This window comes from Hoplias malabaricus, chromosome X1, assembly GCF_029633855.1.
Source record: "Hoplias malabaricus isolate fHopMal1 chromosome X1, fHopMal1.hap1, whole genome shotgun sequence".
Lineage (NCBI taxonomy): Eukaryota > Metazoa > Chordata > Actinopteri > Characiformes > Erythrinidae > Hoplias > Hoplias malabaricus.
Window position 1 is genome coordinate 24677812 of NC_089818.1, and position 24296 is coordinate 24702107.

General features: G+C 41.4%; 1 protein-coding gene across 1 annotated transcript in view; it reads right to left on the reverse strand.

Moving 5' to 3' along the window:
• Window positions 1-24296, reverse strand: part of LOC136675492 (semaphorin-6B-like) — a 39981-nt gene that overhangs the window by 11452 nt on the left and 4233 nt on the right. Inside the window, exons 3-7 of the mRNA XM_066652042.1 lie at window positions 18903-19082; window positions 13832-13972; window positions 11751-11807; window positions 7486-7563; window positions 6257-6315 (exon numbers count right to left, since the gene is read on the reverse strand). Of these exons, the coding sequence (XP_066508139.1) occupies window positions 6257-6315; window positions 7486-7563; window positions 11751-11807; window positions 13832-13972; window positions 18903-19082 (515 nt within the window). The remainder of the gene's footprint in view (window positions 1-6256; window positions 6316-7485; window positions 7564-11750; window positions 11808-13831; window positions 13973-18902; window positions 19083-24296) is intronic.

A 24296-nucleotide genomic window follows, 5' to 3' on the forward strand; every position in this document is an offset into this window, starting at 1 on the left:
TTGAACAATTCAGAAGGAGCTTCTTGGTTAACTTCCATTTCCCTGTCAGTGTCAAGGCAAATTGTGAGGTACACGGTCCTCCTCAGTCTTAACAGATGTGCTCTTACATTAGGCAGACCTGATTGCCCTGGGCCTCGGCAGCATCGCGGCCCCTTGAAGTAATGACATATGTGGGCCAATTATAATTTCCACGTATGAAAAGAAAATGAGTTCTGGAGAGGAAAAAAAAAGCTTATTACGCTGTAGAAGTAAAAGGCTTTTCAATGCCAGCTCCTCTGGTTTACGGTAATGGTGGAGCCATTAGACTTAATGTTGTTTCTGTGTAATATTTGTGGTTTATTTCAGCTTCGGTCTAAGCTGTGGAGATGAGGTCCAGCTAAGTGACAAAGTGAAGAGGCTTAAACACATGCAAGCAGAGTTCACTGCTGGTTCAGCTGAAACACGCCATGGTAAGTAGATAATGCAGATAGTGGATTAAAACATGGGGGCTGTTCGGTTTATGACAGGCAGGCATCAGAGCTGGGAGATGGCCTTGGGGGAAGCCTGGGGCTAAGCAGTGTGGACGAGGTTTTTTTTTTTCCTTTTTTTTTGTTTAAACACAAGAATTGCGATGCTCTTGAATCCCAGTGCTGGAGTTTTACAACACTGTGTAATTCACTATTTTTCAATACTCTGGCTCATCTGATTATATTCACTTCTAAAGACTGTTTAACAATTACTTATTTTTAAAACCAAAAAAAAATGCAAATATCCATTCATTCATTGTCTGTAACCCTTATCCAGTTCAGAGTCACAGTAGGTCCAGAGCCTACCCGGAATCACTGGGTATTCCCGCAAGGCAGGAACACACCCTGGAGGGGGCGCCAGTCCTTCAAAGGGCAACACGCACTCACACACTCACACCTACAAACATTTTTGCGGAGGAAACCCACCCAGACACAGGGAGAACACACCACACTCCTCACAGACAGTCACCCGGAGGAAACCCACGCAGACACAGAGAGAACACACCACACTCCTCACAGACAGTCACCCGGAGGAAACCCACGCAGACACAGGGAGAACACACCGCACTCCTCACAGACAGTCACCCGGAGGAAACCCACGCAGACACAGAGAGAACACACCACACTCCTCACAGACAGTCCCCCGGAGCTGTGTGACTGCGACGCCACCTGCAGCTCCACCGTGCCACCTCAAAATGCAAACAATATCCATGAATTAGATTATGCTCCATAGAGTTGGTCCCCAACATAGAAGCAGCCCTATTTCAAATACGTTTATACTGTGAAATTGGGAATGATGTCACAGTTCACACCTGAGCTGACTGTGTTCCACTTTAAGATTCAATAACCCCTATGCCCTAGATGTTCATTGTCATAATACCTGCTCTGTGGTGGTTCTTTAGGGGTCCTAACCATCGAAAAACAGGTTTAAATTGAGCTATCAATGAATGTAGTGCAGAGCACTAGATGAACGACAGCGAGTAATTGTAGAACTACAAAGTGCCCTTATACGGTCAGTGAAGCTGATAAAATGAACAATGACTGTAGAAACAAAGAGTCATTTTAATGTTATGACTGCACACCCCAGCTGAATAATGCCCTATGAGCAGAAGCCAATGCTCATGAAAGAGCTGTCACATTTTATTTTTAATTTAAGCGTATATTCAATTAAAGGCCATTCCAAACTCCTAAGTGAGAAATGAGAGAAAGTTTAGGATGTCTCCAAAAGTTCATTTGTAAATGCAGTCAGACGTGGGGGAGTTTTTTCTCAGGTTTTCAGAAGGAACTGGCATTGCTTTGAATAACATTAATGAATGCCAAAGCTAATTAATGCCAATGCTAATTGGCGAAATCAAACACAAAATCTCAGTGAGAGAAAAGCCAACAACTCTCATTCTTAAGCCATAGTCGATCTCAGTTGATTTAAGAAATTTCATGTTCTGTGTAAACGCACACATCACCTGCTGAGATCACTGTTATTTACTGAACAGAACACACAGTCGAATCTAATTCACACAGAAATACAACAAATAATGTAGAAGCTAGGGATTACCACTGATTTGCTGCAATTGGTCATGCATAATTATGCACTGAAAGCAAAAAAAACTGATAAAATTGGTATATCAGGCGGATATAGCAGTTACTGTCATTTACTGTAAAAATATGTAAATGTAAAATTATTCTTTCATTCATTCATTGTCTGTAACCCTTATCCAGTTCAGGGTCCGGAGCCTACCTAGAACCATTGGGCGCAAGGCAGGAACACACCCTGGAGGGGGCGCCAGTCCTTCACAGGGCATCACACACACTCACACATTCACTCACACACTCACACCTACGGACACTTTTGAGTCTCCAATCTACCTACCATCGTGTGTTTCTGGACCATGGGAGGAGACCGGAGCACCCGGGGGAAACCCACTCTGACACAGGGAGAACACACCACACTCCTCACAGACAGTCACCCGGAGGAAACCCATGCAGACACAGGGAGAACACACCACACTCCTCACAGACAGTCACCCGGAGAAAACCCACGCAGACACAGGGAGAACACACCACACTCCTCACAGACAGTCACCCGGAGAAAACCCACGCAGACACAGGGAGAACACACCACACTCCTCACAGACAGTCACCCGGAGGAAACCCACTCTGACACAGAGAGAACACATCACACTCCTCACAGACAGTCACCCAGAGGAAACCCACGCAGACACAGGGAGAACACACCACACTTTTCTTTTAGAGTGCATTCCTATGGAGTCCTGCTGGTAATATCCCTTCAAATAAATGTAAGTGTGTGAACAAATTATTAATGTGTGAGAAAGCCTTGATAAGAGTAAGAATTAAAGAAGGTGTGAAAATGATTTAATAATTTATGGGAATTACTTAGTAAAGCATGTTTAAATATTATTCTTTATAAAACAGTAAAATATAATACCCCATGTAATAAATATACATAATCCCACACAGTCGTTTGTGCTAACACTGTAACTTACTCTAAAGGAAAGTCATGAGCACAGCTCCACGAAATATAAACTGTGTCCTGTGCAAAAGTGAGTCACATTTAAATTAGACGTTTAATTTATTCCTACAGCTAATGACATAGTGATAGTTCATTACGACTGGCGCAGGAGGTGTTATTTCCATTTCGAAAATAAACAAGCCGTGCAGTCTGACCAGGGCCTGTACAGATGCAGTAATATCCATTCTGAGCGAGGGCCTACGGTGCACTTCTCCAAGAGTAATGTGAGAAAGATGGAGTCCGTCTCTCAGAGCCCAGGAGCTGTCTCACCGCTGTGAAGATTTCCCCGACTCTATAATCACCTCGGCCAGAGCCAGCTAACCCCCGCTCTTCTCTTCTGCTCGAGAGCTCTCAGGACCCCCGCTGCCGCTCCACTTCCACAACTCCTCCACAACAACTCCGCCGCAAAGTGGGGCGCCCAGACGGATTTGTGATCCGTGCGTTTGGAAGCAGGACAAAGCGCGAGGCAGAGAGTGGCTCAGTTCTGCAGAGCGCCAGCAGAACAGCTTTGTGCTGCTTCCGAAAGCACTTTTCAACTTAATGGGAATTTGGGCTTTAAACGGCTTTGAGTGGAACCCGTCTCCGCTTTGTTCTAAGTTTCATTTCTGAACCCAGTGGCAGCAGCTACGGAACACATACAATTACTACAAGACTGACTGGATGCTCCTCTTTATTCTCCCATCAGTGGAAGAGTTTTACTCCACCCAGCTGATGTGTCAGGTTTAATAAGTCGTAATAGTATCTGGGCCCAAACTTTGGTGAATGTTATTCAGACCTTGGAATGTGATATTCTTCTTCCAGCCCACAATAAATACCTAGCTAACAGAGTCTTTGTCATTGTTAGTCAGGGTTCAGCACTGTAGATACTGCACTATGTAACCTCTGGAGGAAGATAGGGTTAGATTTATATCTCACAGTTACATGTCATGTAGCGTTATGATTGAACACATTCACATTTCTAGCATTTGGCAGAATCGCATAGAGTAGTATTCTTACCCAGAAACTCGTATTATTATTATTCATTCATTCATTCATTCATATCTGTAACCCTTATCCAGTTCAGGGTCGCGGTGGGTCCAGAGCCTACCTGGAATCATTGGGCGCAAGGTGGGAATACACCCTGGAGGGGGCGCCAGTCCTTCACAGGGCAACACACACTCACACATTCACTCACACCTACGGACTGTCACGCCTTCGTCCTGTCAGTCTGTTGTCCCGACCATGTGCTTTATTTGCACATGGCTCTGTTTTGTTTATGTTCAAGTCTCCGCCTTTGTTCCGCCTCCTCGTCCGTGTCATGTGTTACCCGTCCTCGTTATCTGTCCAGGTGTTTCTCGTTTGTGTGAGTACTTAAGCCCTCTTGTTTCACGTCCTGTTTGTCGTTCATTTCACTTCATTATGTATTGTTCTCCGGTCTTGTCATGTCGCGTCGTTTATCTCTCGTTTCTAGTCAAGTCATGTTTGTTTCCTAGTTTTGTCGTTTAGTGTATTTTCTGTCTCAGTATTTTATGTCCTCGTCTTGTAGTTCCCTTTGTAGTTTGCCTGTGTTTTGTTATATCTTTGGTTATTAAATATATCCCGTGTTTTAGCGAATGCGTCCGCCTCCTTCAATCCGCCCCTCGCTCCTGACACGGACACTTTTGAGTCTCCAATCCACCTACCAACGTGTCTTTTTGGACTGTGGGAGGAAACAGGAGCATTATGATTATGATTATTATTATTATTATTATTATAGCACTGCAGGTGGCCCATGCTAAGAGCTAGGAGAAAGAATCATTGTTTCCCACAATGCTACATCAACAATAATTACCAAACACCTACAATAAAGTGTTACCAGATTTAAGGAACATTATGTAATATTTTACCTTAAAATTACAGTTACTCTGGGCTCAGCACCTGCAGAAACTGCACTATGTAACTGTTTCAGGGTTAGGTTTAAGCGTTGAGCTGCCATTAAGTATAAGTTTAAAGTAAGTGTCAGGCTGAACTTAGCTGAGTTTAATAGTAATTCGGCAGCCATGAGCTGGAAGATGAAAATCACTCGTAAAAATGATCTGCATCCGAGAGTTGTTTAGATTTATATTTAGTGTTTTTTAGAACCAGCCCAGAGTTATTCCTCAAGTGAGTAACCCATTTCCCTCAGAAATGTCACATTAAAAAGGACAAATGTGTCCTGATTTCTGCTTGACTTTAACAGCAGCGTCTTGTCCTTCGTCTCTGTGCCTTTTTTCCCCCCCCAAACTTCTACAAACTTTGCGACTTAACTTTCCCACCTCGGTCGCTTAATATTCTGTCAGTGTCCCTCTCTCTTTCTGTGTCACTCTCTCCATCTGTTCATCTCTCTCTCTTTCTTTCTCTCTGTTTGTGTGAGTGTCGGATCTATCTTGCTGTAGGCTGTTGCCAGTAGTGGAAAGTTTAAAGGCCTGTGTACTGCAGCTTCACACAGCTGCACCACTATATGTGTGTGTGTGTGTGTGTGTGTGTGTGTGTGTGTATAACAGGTATATTTCATGTTCTCCGCACCCAGAACAGGTCCCTACAATGTCAATCATTACATTTTTAAGGTGAAAACATGATTTAAGGATAGTGTTAAGGTTAAGATTATGGTTAGGACTGGGCTAGTAGTGTTTATGGATAAGGTAAGTGTTATTATTAACTCCACAAAATGAATAGAAGACTTTGAAATGTCCCCACAACACATGAAAACTGATGTATTTTGGCACTTGTCTGTGTAGATGTACAGCCTCACAGCGGCCACAGAAAAACAAGGCTAACCTACAACAACGATCACGACAACGTCCATATTTTACACCTTAAAACTGACAGAGAAAAGGCCTTTCATTTTAATTAGATTGTTTTAGACTGAGTTTGACTTCAATAAAAAATCACATTAATTATCAATAAATACTCTATCAAATATTGCCAGGATATCAATTAATTTTACTACATCATTTCACAGTAAGGTGCTGTACTCATCATTTTGCTGCGCAGTTCAATTAAGTTGACACTGAACTGTACTGCACAGCAGAATTATAATCCCATCACTGCCTTAACACCAACATCATTACTTGTGTTAACACTGTGTGTGTGTGTGTGTGTGTGTGTCAACAGTTCAGAACAAGCACAGATTTTCCACACGCATAAACTCTATAAATAATCTGTCAAAGCGTCTAAGACTTTCAAAGCTCTGTCACCCACAAGCCGCACTAGTCCAGTAACTCACCATCACAGTCTCCAAGGTGTGTGGTGTTCCCGTACTCCACGTCCTGCACAAAGGGCAGCCTTTAAAAGGAAGAAAAGGAAAATACAGTCAACTTTTGTAACATATTTTTTGGAATTCTAAACATTTGACAATTGCTCTTGTCCTGAGTGAGTTACAAATAAAATGCTTTATGGATGTAAGCCCAATGCAGCAATAGTCTGGCTTTTATTTTGTGTTCCTGAGCTGGGAATCAAACCCAAGTCTGCTGTGTGGAGGGCAGTGATTGATTTTCCAATCAACACTTTGAGTAAAACTCCTAAAGTACTGAGTAATGACCAAAAACTACTAAACTGCCCTATCATCAGGAGATTATGGGTTGCTTCAAACATCTGAGGCTGGGAGTCCTAGAGATAACAACTGGGTCTTGCTCTGTGGGTGGTTATGATATGTGTGCCCACCCCCCACCACACGATTGCACAACACTTTGCTCATGGTGGTAGCTAGCATTAGCATCATGACAGATCTGGACAGTTTGCGTTAACCTCCTGTGTGTGAAGACATTCATGGATCACTACATTAGAAACAGCTCGAAAAGAAGCAGTGGAGTGGCTTCATGAGCCTTAGAAGAAACACATGCTTCACCCCAAGAGAGACTCGGTGCAACAACTAAATTTAAATAAATAAATAAAGTCTATACTTCACTTTATGGATCGTATTGATCCAAATAATATGCGAGACGATTACAACAATCAAAAAACAGTATGTTAAAAGAGATTAGAATTGAGTAAAAAGTAGATTCCTTTATTATTTACTAATATTTACAGTCAATTAATACATTTGGATAAGCACTTTTATTGTTAAATGTGAGTTATTTCTCACTGAACTCATTACTGTTAAAAGATTCTAGGCTGAAACCCCTGATTATTAAAACTATTGGTAGAAATGTCTTGTCAGTTTACTACCTCATATCCTTAGACCTCCCCTGTCCTCGTTTCTGACTAATGTTTCAGTGAAGCTGCAATTTCCTTCAGTGCTATCTTACCGTATCCTGTTTTACGTGAGTAGAAGCTAGTGTAGAATGATCTGGAAACACCAGCCGTCAATTCCATTGTGTTTAATTATGAACAATGTCTAAAAAGAACCTGAAATAGAACCTTGTGCTATTTCAGGTTATGAGCTTTTTTTTATAATTTTTTTTGACAGCGATGTGATGATAAAGTGTTGCAGAGTGTGTTGTGTAGGAATCTCACCTGGTTCCAGGTCTGAGGAGAGAACAGGTGCTTCCTCTGGTCCAGCCACAGTAGGGATCCCTGGAGGAGATGCAGTTCCTGCGCAGGCACACACACACACACACACACACATAATAACACTTTATTATCAGCACTAAATTACTCATGAGCAACAAAAAACTAGACTACTGTGTAATACGACTATAAAAAGCATCACTTAATATAATTAATGCAATATTAACACGGGTTAGTGTTAGCTGGGGAGTTGGATGATTTCCTACACCCTGTCAAATGTTACATAGTGCAGGTTCTGCAGTGCTGAGCCCAGAGTAGCAATATCAGAGACTCAGTTCTCCTATCACAGGTCAGTGAAGCATCACAATGATTTTCAAGCTGTAATTTTACAGTGAAAATGCTACCTATTGTTGCTTTAAAATGAGAAGAAGTGTGTTCTGTGTCGAGGATCACTTAGAAAGCCATCAAAACCGAATCCGGCCGGGGTCCCCAAACTTATGAATGTGGTACTGCTGTAAAGGCCAGCAGAGGTGTAATAATTTACAAAATATTTATGACAATTTCCTAAAAGCTGTGAAAGTCTAGACCCACCCTGGGATATTCCAGTTATGTGGAGGTATAAATAAATAATAAATATAACGTCGACGCAGAGCAGTCTTTAACCACAGCCACCACTGCTTCAACTCTGTGCTGTGAACATATTGCGAACCCCTGCTGTGTAACAACCCCTCACATGTTGACTGTGGAGTGACACAAGCGTAATAGTGGATATGTAGCGGCTGTGGCTTGAGTCTAACACATACAAGAGGTGTTATAACGTGAGATACCTTTTAAGACTCTAGATGTGAGCCTCCTGACAGATGTTCCAGTTGTTTATTAGGTGGATGTTTAGATTTATAAAGGTTAATCTGCATACATTCTCATCCCCATTTCAACCTGTTCTTCAATGTCATGACCATCACAGAGCAGGTAGGATTTGGGTGGTAGTCGTGGTGTGTTAGTGTGTGTTGTGCTGGTGTAGAGTGGATCAGACACAGCAGTGCTGCTGGAGTTTTTAAACCCTGTGTCCACTCTCTGTCCACTCTGTGAGACACTCCTCCCTCGTTGGTCCACCTTGTAGATGTAGAGTCAGAGACAGTAGCTCATCTGTCGCTGCACAGTGTGTGTCGCTCGTCCTCTAGTCCTTCATCAGTGACACAGGACGCTGTCGGCTGGATGTTTTTGGTCGGTGGACTGTTCTCAGTCCAGACACTGAGGGGTTAAAAACTCCAGCAGCACTGCTGTGTCTGATCCATTCTACACCAGCACAACACACACTAACAAATCCCCAACACCCACCACCCAAATCTGCTCTGTGGGGGTCCTGACCATTGAAGAACAGGGTGAAATAGGGATAAAAAGTATGCAGAGAAACAGCTGGACTACAGTGTGTAACTGTAGAACTCTAAAGTGCTCCTGTGTGGCCAGTGGAGCTGAGAGAATGGACAGTGAGTGTAGAAACAAGGTAGGAGTTCCTAATCCAGTGATCGCTCAGCGATTAACACGCTCCTAGCTGTAAGCAACTTGAGCAACCCTCCAGTATTCCAGGTGATTGTTATGTGGATGGCTTGATTAATAAAAATGAATGCTAAACAATTTACAATAAACATTAATTCACGCCTGTCTTTAATCAGTTTCCCCTTTGGTTTAACGCTGTGTTTTGTACGCTGCATATTGTGGCCCCCTGCTGCTTTACAACCCCCACACTTTGACTGGAGACTGACACAAACATAATATACTACACATGGCAGCCACGGCATGGGAATAACACACACTACTGGCGATATCTCATAACCTGAGACATATTACACACCCCAAAGCTTCAGATGTCCCAGGCTATTCTTATACGGATGTTTCCTTTAATACAAGTAAGATGTAAAACATATTTGGTAAACCAGGTAAGCCAGACCACACTCTGCGTTTTGAGCATGTTGTGGCACCTTGCTGTGTACGGACCCCTTTTCACGTGGACTGGAGACTGACGGAAAGGGAATGGGTGATATGTGGCAGCCGTGGCTGGGGACTAACACACACAGCAAGCGTTTTGGACTGCTTCTGTGATTTAGGTGAGATCACACATTCAGCTTATGCTCTTGCCGCAGGTCGCTGCCACACCGCAAGGTGAAGTCGATCTAAAGATAGCACTGCTTATATATATATGTGTATGTGTGTGTGTGTGTGTGAGAGAGACAGAGAGCAGGACACTGCAGTAAAGAGATTTCTGACTGCACGGAGGCGCGCACTGAGATAGCTCCCAGAATGCTGTGAAGCAGGACCACGCCCTTCATTAAGACCCGAGCTGAAGAGAGATTAAACAGCATGGAGCTTATTAATGAGGAGGCTCAGTGTTCAATTAGACTGGTTTAAGCCTTTGCCAAAGCAAGCGTGCAGGGACATGTCAGAGGAGAGGGGTGTGTGTGTGTGTGTGTGTGTGTGTGTCTCTGACTGCGTGTGTGCACATATGTGAATGTGTATACTGTTTATGGAATTACCACTTTAACACTTTATGGAAAGACTTTAACACTTTACGATTAATTAACGATACTTAAGAGAGGTTTAAGTAATATCAGGCATTACTAAACGATTAAGTAAAGTCACAGTTAATCATTGAGGAAATGACAGAAACAAGAATAAACATTAATTTAGGATTTTAAAAGAACCCTAAAAAAATGCTAGTACTTAATGATTAATTGTGACTTTACCTTTAGTTTCATGAGTTATTTACCCTCACTGTAAAGTGTTCCCCAATGACAGATTTCAGACAATAAAACGCAATAAAGGCTAGTTCAGTAGCAGTGAAAAACTACAGAGATGACAATCAAAACACTGTCAGAACAAAACCAAGAAATAAAAGCATTCATAAATGTCAACGACTTTTAAAAGAGTACATTTTGATTGGTTTAATTTTCATTCATTCATTCATTCATTATCTGTAGCCCTTATCCAGTTCAGGGTCGCGGTGGGTCCAGAGCCTACCTGGAATCATTGGGCGAAGGCAGGAATACACCCTGGAGGGGGCGCCAGTCCTTCACAGGGCGACACACACACTCACATTCACTCACACCTATGGACACTTTTGAGTCGCCAATCCACCTACCAACGTGTGTTTTTGGACTGTGTGAGGAAACCGGAGCACCCGGAGGAAACCCACGCAGACACAGAGAGAACACACCACCCTCCTCACAGACAGTCACCCGGAGGAAACCCACGCAGACACAGGGAGAACACACCACACTCCTCACAGACAGTCACCCGGAGGAAACCCACGCAGACACAGAGAGAACACACCACACTCCTCACAGACAGTCACCCGGAGGAAACCCACGCAGACACAGAGAGAACACACCACACTCCTCACAGACAGTCACCCGGAGGAAACCCACGCAGACACAGAGAGAACACACCACACTCCTCACAGACAGTCACCCAGAGGAAACCCACACAGACACAGGGAGAACACACCACACTCCTCACAGACAGTCACCCGGAGGAAACCCACACAGACACAGAGAGAACACACCACACTCCTCACAGACAGTCACCCGGAGGAAACCCACGCAGACACAGGGAGAACACACCACACTCTTCACAGACAGTCACCCGGAGGAAACTCACACAGACACAGAGAGAACACACCACACTCCTCACAGACAGTCACCTGGAGGAAACCCACGCAGACACAGGGAGAACACACCACACTCCTCACAGACAGTCACCCGGAGGAAACTCACACAGACACAGAGAGAACACACCACACTCCTCACAGACAGTCACCCGGAGGAAACCCACGCAGACACAGAGAGAACACACCACACTCCTCACAGACAGTCACCTGGAGGAAACCCACACAGACACAGAGAGAACACACCACACTCCTCACAGACAGTCACCCGGAGCGGGAATCGAACCCATAACCTCCAGGTCCCTGGAGCTGTGTGGCTTAATTTGATTTAGCTGGTTTATGTTACCAATTGTTAAAAACAAGTTGTTGGAAGCACACATTTCTATTCTTGTCCTCATGATTCAAACAAAATGATATTAAAGTACATTATTTATTACAATGTAAAAAAGAGCATTATAAAAATACTGTCACCAAATCCTCTAATTCAGAACACAAACACAAACAGATTCATCTAGGCTCTAAGGCAGGAGACAGGGATTGTATCCTCATGTCCTAGAGTTTCTGCACTTCTTTATTTTTTGACAGAATTAAGCATCAAATGTCAACTCACATGAGATCACTGTTTGCTCCAGCGTCCTCTTCGGAGTTAGGAGCCGTCTCAATGTTACTGGAAGAAAAAGTGTTGCTATTATTATTATCTGTGTAAGCACATCGGCTGATGCTTCCAGAAACATCAGTGACAATATGTCCAGAGGCACCAGCAGATGTACACAGATAACAAAGATAATAATAATAAAGATAATAATAACAAGAACACTTTTTCTTTCAGTAATTTGTGACAGATCCTAACTCTGTGAATGAAGCTTCCAACCCTACACTTCCTGTCTCTATCTTGTGTTTCCCCCCATGTGACTCACCCAGGTGTTCCTTGTTTTTATTAGGGTTTCTGTTTAGTGCCGTTTGTGTTTTTACTGTAAACGTGTGCGACTCCTCTCCTGGTTTGTTTTCTTCTCTTCTCTACCCTTTGTTTCAAACAAATCTACATTCTTGCCTTTATGTCCACCTCCTGGTCCCTTTTGACCTCGTCATCTCTTGGTCAAGTGCCCTTTAGTAGAAACTGTAGTGTATAATGATCCTTAGACTGTGAATCAATGATTAATTTATGATAAATTTAAAAACACAATATAGATTTGTGAATGTAAAACAAGTCGCTTTATTTTATTTAATTTAATTTTTTGATCAGAGCTATGAACCTGTTCGGTCTGATGTTTGAAACCTGACACTGTGGTGTGCAGATGTCTAAAATGTACAACAAACTAATGGGCAGTTCTTTTTTACACAGGTTTAATCTTTACCTGTGGCACTGAGCATGTTTAACAAGTGCAGCTCAACAGCCGTGTTTACAGAGCCATCTCAGCTGTAAATATCTGCTACGATAAACGTGGTATAATGGAGGATAACACCTTATTCAACACGTTCAATGAGTGATCAGAATTATATCTGATCACTATAATATAATATAATTATATTATAATAACAATAATATATTATATAATTGTTTGCTGGATTCTCCTGCGGCCCAGACCAGACCAGACCAGCTGCTCACCTTATTATTATTATTATTATTATTATTATGTAGCATAATGACACTTCATCGGTGATCATTTAAAATTCAATCTATAGTTTGATCAGAGGAGGATGGGTCCCCTTTGTGAGTCTTGGTTCCTCCCAAGGTTTCTTCCTCCAGCCTCCAGGGAGTTTTTATTTGCCACTGTCGCCTTCGGCTTGCTCACATTGAGCTTTGATTTAAATGTTCTGTTCTGAAACTGTGAAGCTGCTTTGTGACAACGTCAGTTGTAAAAGGCGCTATACAAATAAATTTGATTTGATTTGATTTGATATCAGTTTTGGCAGATAATCTTTAACATCTTTTGAGAGTGTGGAAAAGCACAAAGGCAGTGCTGTAGCTCTCTTATTTCTGAACTACTGTATGGTTAAATAGTTCCACTGCTAAAGCCCACTGGTATTTTGTATGTGTTTAATCCAGTAGTTTGGAGTAGATCTATTCTTTTATTTAACTTTTTAAATAAATCTAACTTAAAAATAAGTGGGCAGTTAATGTTAAGACCAGGTAAGTAACTAAATGTGGCTATGAATGTTATTATACAGTTGGAATACAGTTTGTTGAATGCTAAAATGTTGTTTAAATAAATGTTACATTTGTCTATTACGTAAATCTAGGGAATCAGTGCATCCCTATTAGAAATCATTTTTATCCGTGGCATTCCCATTCCCAATCCTTTAGGTTTTTTTTTTTTTTAAATAAATCAAAACTTAAATTAATTTAACGGACCTTTACCTCATGGTTTTACCATCGCCGGGGAACAGCCCTCTCTTTAATAACTGAGAAAAATGTATCGTGCCAAGAATGTTATTATGAATTTATTACAAAATTAAAATCCAGACGGCCTCAAGTTTAAAAAGTGGTAAACAAATCTTGTGGTTGGCGATGTGTCAAAATAAATCTGATATGTCTGCGTTATATTTATTTCACAACTTACAGAATATTGAGTAAAGCCACTAAATAAGCGCTTTATAATTTTCTAAGTTATCTCAATCACTTATGAGTCAATAAAAGGCTTGTGTTTTGTGTGATTGTGTGTGTGTGTGTGTGTGTGTGTGTGTACTCACTTCATACAGCGGGAGTGCAGTTGGCAGCGAGCTACAGGAAGTCTGACCACACAGGAGTGGAAGGTCAGCAGGAGTGTGTGACTGGGTCTGTCCAAAGTGAGAGACAGAGGCTGGCGAGCCTGGACAGAGTCATCTCCGCACCTACACACACACACACACACCACAAACCACACATTTATTAACACTCTTCACTCCCCTGTGTGTTTCAGTAATTATCTCACACTCACTCAGCTCAGCGCGAGTCCGTTAAACGCGTGGACTCCACACTGATGAAGAGTTCTTGTTGCCTTATTTTTGGCCACATTCTATACATTTTTATAAACGTTTATGTTGTATTTTTTAAAAATACTGAAAAATATTGACAAACAATTAAATCAGTCCTTTATATTTAACGATAATAACTGCTTAAGTGTTTCTATTTATGAATGATAACAAACTATGTCAATGAACAAGCATTTTTAGTGATAAATTTGTCCAGAAATGAGGAAAATAATTTAAATGAAAGCATTAAATGATGTACGAAACAAAAACACAAACAATATCACTGAGACCTCATAAGCAGCCTTTGTTTTGTTAAATGTGAGTGAGTAAACGTGAGAGTAAAATGTCCTACTATCCGTCACCACGTGGTGACATGGCCTTCATTTTATAGTTTGCAGAAAGCCCTGGAAATGTTCCTCGAGCGTCCGACTGCTTAAGAAAGTCAGAGAAGTGCAGGAGCTGCATTAACACTGAAGAACTGAGGACTCAGCTGGAGGAGACAGCAGGTGTTGTGGGATTTGAAACACTGGGCATGTGTGTGTTTATGTGTGTTTGTTTGTTTCTCCAACTGCTTTGTGTCCCGCTGAGAGTCTTATCTAAACTGTCACATGTCCTGCTTTCCTATCCCAGCATGCACCTCTCTGAACCCCACCACACTCTCATCAGACAGGTACAGCCTTTCATCTTCAAAACTGCAGCCATATTTTCATCTTTCCGCCCCCATAAACACACACACACACATACGCACACACACAAACACACACATATCTAGGAAAGCTATTTGAATTTGTTTACCTCTTTTTGTCTTTCGCTAACATTTTTTATTTGCTATGCCCTTCATTTATAGTAAGTCAAGGCCTTTACAAAGCCTTTGAAACTGAATCTATTTTAAAGTTGTGGTAAGCTTTTTGAAGTTTACTGCTTAACGTCATTGTATAATATACACCTACGCCATGACAAATGCCTTTGAAGCATATCCGAGTATTAAAGGGAATATATTAGATCTAAATTTAAATCAGTTCATATCTTGAATAGAATATAAATAGAAATTCAATACGACATTGATTAGATATTTACCCCTTTTCAGAGAAACCATAAATAGCTTCAGTAATGTTGGCAATATTTCACTGGAAATGAGAAAACCAAAAGAAAAAAGGACTTTCTTTATTAATTCATTCACTTTCTGTAACCACTTCATCCTGATCGGGTCACAGCAGGTTTGGTGTCTACTCTGAGACACTGGACACAAGGCAGGAACACACACACACTTCACATGACACCAGTCCTTCACAGAGCATCATGCGCTCCACCACTCACTCATAGGATGCTTTTCCATTGCATGGTACCTACTCAACTCGACTTGGCTCTAGCTTTTTTGCTTTTCCATTACGTAAATGTGGTACCTCTCATTTTTAGTTCCTGCTCGCTTGTGTGAGTAGGTGCTGCACATGACATGTAAACCTCACAGAATGCTGACTGACCAGAAATACCTGCCTATCGTGATGAAATGCAGACCTCCAGCTCAAACTAGCCATTTGAAAAATCTCCAGGCTGCAGTAGCAAACTCTTTTGTTTTTATCTCACTCACAATGGAAGCTCAAAAATGTACAAACTGGATTCCCAAAAAGTTGGGACACTAAACAAATTGTGAATAAAAACTGAATGCAATGATGTGGAGATGCCGATATCTAGTATTTTATTCAGAATAGAACACAAATCACAGATCAAAAGTTTAAACTGAGAGAATGTATCATTTTAAGGGAAAAATATATTGTTTCAAAATTTCATTTCAGGAGACCGGTTTCTCAAGTTTAGAAATAGGAATGCTCTCCCATTCATGTCTAATACAGGCCTCTAAGTGTTCAATCGTCTTGGGCCTTCTTTGTCACACCTTTCTCTTTATGATGCGCCAAATGTTCTCTACAGGTGAAAGATCTGGACTGCAGGCTGCCATTTCAGTCCCCGGATCCTTCTCCTACGTAGCCATGATGTTGTGATTTCTGCAGAATGTGGTCTGGCATTATCTTGTTGAAAAAGGCAGGGTCTTCCCTGAGAGAGATGACGTCTAGATGGGAGCATATGTTGTTCTAGAACCTGAACATAGTTCTCTGCATTAATGGTGACTTTCCAGACATGCAAGCTGCCCATGCCACAAGCACTCATGGAACCCCATACCATCAGTGATGCAGGCTTCTGAACGGAGGGTCGATAACAACTTGGGTTATCCTTGTCCTCTCTGGTCCGGATGACATGGTGTCCCAGTGTTCCATAAAGAACTTCAAATCGTGACTCATCTGACCACAGAACAGTCTTCCATTTTGCCACGCTCCATTTTAAAAGACCTCTGGCCCAGTGCAAAGGTCTGAGCTTGTGGAGCTCGCTTAGAAATGGCTTCCTCTTTGCACTGTAGAGTTTCAGCTGGCGACGGCGGACAGCACGGTGGATTGTGTTCACTGACAATGCTTTCTGGAAGTATTCCTGAGCCCATTCTGTTATTTCCTTGACAGTGGCGTTCCTGTTTGAGGTGTAGTGACGTTTAAGGGCCCGGAGATCACGAGCATCCAGTAGAGTTTTACGGCCTTGACCCTTACACACAGCAATTGTTCCAGATTCTCTGAATCTTTTGATGATGTTATGCACGGTTGATGATGATAACTTAAAAGTCTTTGCTATTTTACGCTGGGTAACACCATTCTGGTATCGCTGCACTATCTTTCTGCGCAACAATGGTGGAATTGGTGATGCTCTTACCATCTTGGCTTCAGAGAGACACTGACACTCTGAAAGGCTCTGTTTATACTCAATCATGTTGTCAATTTACCTAATTAGTGTTTATTGGTTTGTTATATGCTCAATTTCCTTTTTCCAGCCACTTATTGCTACTTGTCCCAACTTTTTGGGGGATTTGTTGACACTGTGAAATTTTGAATCAACATATTTTTCCTTTAAAATGTTACATTTACTCAGAATAAACTTTTGATCTGTCGTCTATGTTCTATTACGAATAAAATATTGACATTTGCGATCTTCACATCATTGCATTCAGTTTTTACTCACAATTTGTTTAGTGTCCCAACTTTTTCGGAATCCGGTTTGTACATAATGGTCTTTTGTATAGGTTGTTATGTATATGGTTTGGCTTCCAAAGCCTGCTGTTCTCAGTGTTTGGCAATGCCACCTGCTACATTTAGGGGCAGAACAGGTCCCAAAAATCATGCAGCACCGAGCCAAGGTGAGTTGAGTTGGTACCAAACAGTGGAAAAGCAAAAATACACTCACAGCTGTGGACACATTTGCACAGTCTATCCACTTGCAAACATCTTGGAGGTGGGTCATGTATGATCTTCTTTTAAGATGGAATCAAAAGGGTAGACCCTACAGACACTCGAGATGCATGAACTGCATATCTGTGCTTTATTGCAATTCTAATATTAAAATATGAACATCAAATATGACATGAAAGCACAATCATCATTCCCAGAAGGTTAATGGCCACTCAGAGGCTTGCAGAAAGAAGCTACAAGTATGTGCTTTATTCTAATTCTGCTGCCTATGGTTGCAGTATGTTGTATTATAATGAAAACTATATTTTTGGTTTTCTGCAGCAGTGTTTTCCAAATCTATTGCTTGAGGCCATCTGCCCTGCTCATTTTAATGGGCTGATTAGTTGGGGAAAGGCAGTAGGGAGAACATTAAAACTTGCAGAGTTGTGGGCTTCCAGGACCAGTGTTGGGAAACTTTGCTCAAAACAAGCTTTCACTTGACGGTTCTCTAAAGAAAGACTGCAAAATATTTGTGTAGTGTCCTGTTACTTACCACAGACAATAGTTATAACATTTTTCCTTGTAAACAAATAATAACAGAAAACAAAATGCCAATTGTGTATGGGTTGCTGTCACATTATTATTATTATTTATTTTGCCATGGCTCCATATTGGGGACTGATTGTCTGGTTTCAGAGCACGGCAGTAATGTATGCAGCTGGGAAAGATGGATAAATTGATCTCATACACAGCTCCTTTCCTGCTCTGGAGAGAGTCTCACGACAATCAGAAGCACAGAAGGCCACTGTATCTTTGCCTCAGAGTGCTTCACAATGAGGGAAAAAATACTATTAGCGACATGAATAGTTTCGTCATAGGATCTAATGGAAACCTGTTAGCACGCCAGACTCTAATCCATGTCTCTGCTCTTGTGAATGAATCTGTGTGAGTTATTCATAAACAGATCATATACAAGCTTCAGTAATCATGTTATTTCACTCATGTTTTGATTCTGTGCTTTAGAGACTATAGACACAAGCCACATATTCATTTCTCATTCTTTCCCCACTGTTTACAGGGTAAATAACCTGATCCCACTGTCTCTGAGAGTGTAACAGATTCTTGTGAGATAATGTTTTATCGCAACTGTCTGCTGAAATTATTGTTCTGATTTGGCTTTCAAGTTCTCCTTGTCGGAATATGTGAGTAGGCAGCTATTATACACAGTTACATCACTAGCAACCCACGGATAGGACACAATGGGCTTTTGCTGTGGCACTGACCTTATGCCACAGGTGCAGCAGATAGGGATGGGGTTAACACTAAATCACAGACACGGTTTAACTGAGGACCTTTCCAACATATGGCAAATATTAACACCATATCTGCCCATGAAAGTCCATTTCACACACTTGACTTCTGACCCTGTGAGTAACATCAGTGTAACGGCAAACAGCTCAACACTTTCAATCATTAAAACACATGTTTGTGATGACTAACAGGCCACCACACAAGTGTCAGAGATCAACTACCTTAACAACACTTACCTCTCAGGATTGTAGCCCTCCAGTTCCTCCAGGAAGATATTGGTGTTGGAGTAAGGGCTTTCGCGGCCTGGGAGGATTAGGAACTTAAGTACAGTGCCTCTAGTGGACCCTAGAAACACTACAGTGCGGTTTCTGTGTGGCCCTGCTTCTGTATCCACTACCATGGTGTTCAGTTGGTACCTGGAAAGAGGACAGAATAAATAAAATGTATTTTCAAATATATGTACTTATATAATGAAGGCATATGATTTGACAGTGAGCCAATAGAAGAAGAGTATTCAGCAGCTCCTGAACCAATGGTTGTCCTCATGGTCAGAGTCAACTGCTCCTCTTACTGCCCAGAGTTTAAATAGCTATATGCTTTTATATACGCCAAGGAAAATCTCTTTATTATTGTAATATTAGGAAATACAGAACACAACATCATTAGAATATGAATAGCAGAATCATTCTAGAATTCCACGGTTTAACTACTCCCACACAGTGTTGCTGCTCCAGAGTTGACAAAAAAGGCAAGGTATGTGGTAAGGAAACTACTTTGTTATAAAACTACATTTTTCCATACTTAAAAAAACACAATAAAAACTGACAACATGAATAGGAAAGAAGAGTTTTACAAGTGAGAAATAAATATATAACGAGCTGACTGTGGGCTGACCTGTGCTTTATGAAATTACATAAAGCTAATTACTATTATCTCTCACACACAGGGACAAGTAAAGGGCATTGCAAACTTGCAGTTTGAGCTAAAGAGTAAGGAAAAAGGAGAATGGAGTTAAAAGATAATTTTGGGTCATGATAATAGCATTCATTTGTGCTATGTGCAGGTGGATATTTATGTTTGGATGGCCCTGGTGATGTCACATTATGAAGATTAATATTAGGGAAAACTATGTATGAAATACAAGATTAAACAATATAAGATTTTCAACACTATTAGTGTTAGATTAACACTGTTACCTTTTACACAACTTATCAAATAAAGCATTGAATATTAATTACACCAAATGAATCTATAAATCAATAAATAAATAGTGTTGCTGCCTCACATCACCAGGATTTTGGGAACCTTTGTTGAGCCCTTGTCTCGGGTCACTTTCTGTAGTGAGTTTAGTCTTTTCTGCATGGGTTTCCTCTTGTGCTTTCCACAGTTCAAACACACATGTCGGTAGGTAGTTTGATGTGTGCAAAATTGTCCACAGGTGAGTGTGTGTGGGATCTGGTGATTGTGTGATGTCCGGTGATGCGCAGGTTGTCATGGGGTACCACTGCTCTATTTGTGCTACCACCTACCCAGCCCCCCAGGCTATGAAGAACTCCTGAAACTTAAAAAGTAGGAACTCATGGCAAAGGAGAGCTCTTAACCTGAAGGAAAAGGCTGGCCTTGCCCTTAAGCGAGAGAATGTCTCACAACCTGCAGGACCTGAAGTGGCAGTCTCCGGTAAACAAACATCAACACGCCAGAATTTGTTCAGTTGGTAGATGCACTGATCCCCTGTTTTGTACAAACACAGTTCATATTCTGAACCTGGTGAGTGAATGGTTGCCTCTGGGAACAGTGTGTTTGGGTTCTGCAGTGTACTAGGCATTCACATGCTTAAGGGCAAGGCAGCCCTGTGTCTCCAAGTTGGATATTTTCCTCATCAGAAGTTCCAATCCAGGGTGGGTGTGTCTTAGCACAAGCAGACCACTGGTACCCCCATGACACTGGTGCACTGTTCAGGGTGTGATTCCAGGTAGGTCTCAGCCCCACCGTGACCTTGGATACAGAAGATGAATGAAAGAATGAGTAAAACAGCACATTAAAAACTGTGCTGAAATGTATATTGGGTAAACTTTGGTTCACAACTGATATCAAATAACATCACTGTAATCTACAACAAAATGGCGATACAATTGGACCATGATTATGAGCAATCTGAGCTCCCCTCACTGAAACCGGCTGTACTGAATCTCAGCTGTGACTACATGAGCTGGAGTTTACTACTGACATTTTGAAAGGCTTATTGTTAATGATACCTATCAAATATGAATGATTTGGGATAACAAGCTTGAATATAGTCACTGCTGACAGTAACAATGGTAACAATAACCTGTCTGATGAAGTCTATGACGTTAATGCATTATTTAACACCTAATGCATATGCTTTTATTTGTCTGCTTTCATCATCAAATGGTTTATGTAATGCATCACAGCACTTGATACCATTGATAATGTAATGAGTTAAGAAGCTACTACAATAGACCTAGATAATAAAATTATTCCGGCCTTGGTCTGGCCCACATCCCCCATTTAAATGGCAGCATTAAAGCAGTGCATTCCTGCCTACCATGTGAGGGCTGCATAAGTATTAAATAAGGGCTGCTATAGCTTTACTAGACGTTGGCCAGATCTGTTTTGTGAACTGTGAACCAAATAAATATTTTTAATATGAGGTCCATAGCTTGGAATGCAATTTGCAGTAGACCGCCGACAGTGGTACCTGACAGGGTCCACATCTGCATGCCATCTCGGATAGCTAAGATCACACATGAATTATAGTTCAGTTATCACAAAGTACAATGTAATTCGGTGTCTTGCGTTGTGTTTTGGGCTTAGTTACATTTGAATCAAGGTTGACTTGCAGTGTCCACACCCATAGCATAGGCTCTGTTCCCACAGCAGCACAAACATCACAAGTTTTCAAGGGACCAAGTCTGATGTACAGTCTAGCTGTATGGATTATGAACTGTTTTCATTGCGTTTCATTTTTCCACCAGATGGAGTATGCATCGACTAAAATGTTGGGTGAAAACGGTGAAAAACAATATTGATTTATTTAACACATGCTCTTTTTCTGAGAGATACGACTGGAAGTTGTCTTGTTAGACTGCCTATTAGATCTATAAATATGTTTTAAGGTGTTGTTGTGTAATGTTTTGTAATAAGAAATTCAAATATTCTCCTGCACTAATGTCATTTTAGGGTAAGTGTTGCTTAGTTCATTCATTCATTATCTGTAACCCTTATCCAGTTCAGGGTCGCGGTGGGTCCAGAGCCTACCTGGAATCATAGGGCGCAAGGTGGGAACACACCCTGAAGGGGGCGCCAGTCCTTCACAAGGCAACACACACACTCACACATTCACTCACACACTCACACCTACGGACACTTTTGAGTCACCATTCCACCTACCAACGTGTGTTTTTGGACTGTGGGAGGAAACTGGAGCACCCGGAGGAAACCCACACAGACACAGAGAGAACACACCACACTCCTCACAGACAGTCACCCGGAGGAAACCCACGCAGACACAGAGAGAACACACCATACTCCTCACAGACAGTCACCCAGAGGAAACCCACGCAGACACAGGGAGAACACACCACACTCCTCACAGACAGTCACCCGGAGGAAACCCACGCAGACACAGAGAGAACACACCATACTCCTCACAGACAGTCACCCGGAGGAAACCCACACAGACACAAAAAGAACACACCACAATCCTCACAGACAGTCACCCGGGGCGGGCCTTGAACCCACAAATAAAGTATTAATGAGCTATGCTCATGATTGCTAACATCAAAATCATTATGTTTAAATCATCTAAACCAAAATTTATACATCATTTGGAAACAATATTATCCTCAAGAACAACTAATTGATGCACATGCTTTTGCAGCCCTTTTTCTTTTATAAAATCCTTAGCAAATGCAGTGACGCATATGTATTTCTTGCTTGCTATTTTCAAATGGCATAATTAAAAAAAAAAAAAGATTTAAGGTTTATTTGTACACCTAATAAATAAGTTACACTAGTGTTAGCCTGGCTGTGTACATAGCCTATGTATCAGTGTCTAAGCTGAGTATATAATACAGGCTCTGTGTTGTAGTAGGTCAAGATTCATGAAGAAAAAAGGTTAAATAAGAAAGATAGAAAGATATTGAGATAACAGCCAGTATGCCCCTATTTATAAACATTTAATTCAAGCATTACAATGCCTGATAAAGACATTACATTGATATTCATTGGAAGTGTTGCCAGGCATACAGCTCATTATCTAAATTTCTGCCCCTGAGAGCATTTCAATTGAAATTCAGTTGACTTGGCTAAATAAGCTTTTTTCCATTTGAGAGAAAAAGTTTCACCACTGCTCTCCACCATGCGCTGAGGCTGTAGGTAAATAGCTGTCAAATTGCTCTTGGCAGCACTTTTACAGCACTGATAAATAATTTCTTCCGCACATTTACATTGTTAGGCTAGATGGATGAAGGGCTTCATCAGCCTTGCATTAACTAGACTAGACTAAACCGTGGCCTGGGGCATCTTATACATAATAGCATTTCAAACTGGATGCACAAAAATGACATTTACATTTTCTACTCGCATTTATTCATTTGGTACATACCTTTATCAGAAATGGCTTACAGGTGAGGCAAGCACAATCCAAGCAAACAGCTCTGACCTCATTTCTACTGTTACAAGACTTTTTCATTGAATTTCATTCAGTGCAATAGTGAAGCACAGTCAGAGGTTAAAATGGTGCAGCACAAAAGGCTACAAATAAGTGCAGATTGATGTTTTGTATAGGGGAGATAAACACAAGCTGAGTCATGAGTCAGAGGAATGCAATTAAAACTGAGTCAGATGTCAATGAGGCTCAAATCCAAGTTGACTCAGGAGTCAGTGGGATATAAATCTGAGTTGAGTCAGGAGTCAGAGGGATGCAAATCCAAGTTGAGTCAAGAGTCAGTGGGATGTAAATCTGAGTTGATTCAGGAGTCAGTGGGATGTAAATACGAGTTGAGTCAGGAGTCAGTGGGATGTAAATATGAGTTGATTCAGGAGTCAGTGGGATGTAAATATGAGTTGAGTCAGGAGTCAGTGGGATGTAAATATGAGTTGATTCAGGAGTCAGTGGGATGTAAATACGAGTTGAGTCAGGAGTCAGTGGGATGTAAATATGAGTTGATTCAGGAGTCAGTGGGATGTAAATATGAATTGAGTCAGGAGTCAGTGGGATGTCAATATGAGTTGAGTCAAGAGTCAGTGGGATGTAAATCTGAGTTTATTCCTGAATCAGTGGGATGTAATTATGAGTTGAGTCAGGAGTCAGTGGGATGTAATATGAGTTGATTCAGGAGTCAGTGGGATGTAAATACGAGTTGAGTCAGGAGTCAGTGGGATGTAAATATGAGTTGATTCAGTAATCAGTGGGATGTCAATATGAGTTGAGTCAAGAGTCAGTGGGATGTAAAACTGAGTTGAGTCATGAGTCAGTGGGATGTAAATATGAGTTGATTCAGGAGTCAGTGGGATGTAAATACGAGTTGAGTCAGGAGTCAGTGGGATGTCAATATGAGTTGAGTCAGGAGTCAGTGGGATGTAAATCTGAGTTTATTCCTGAGTCA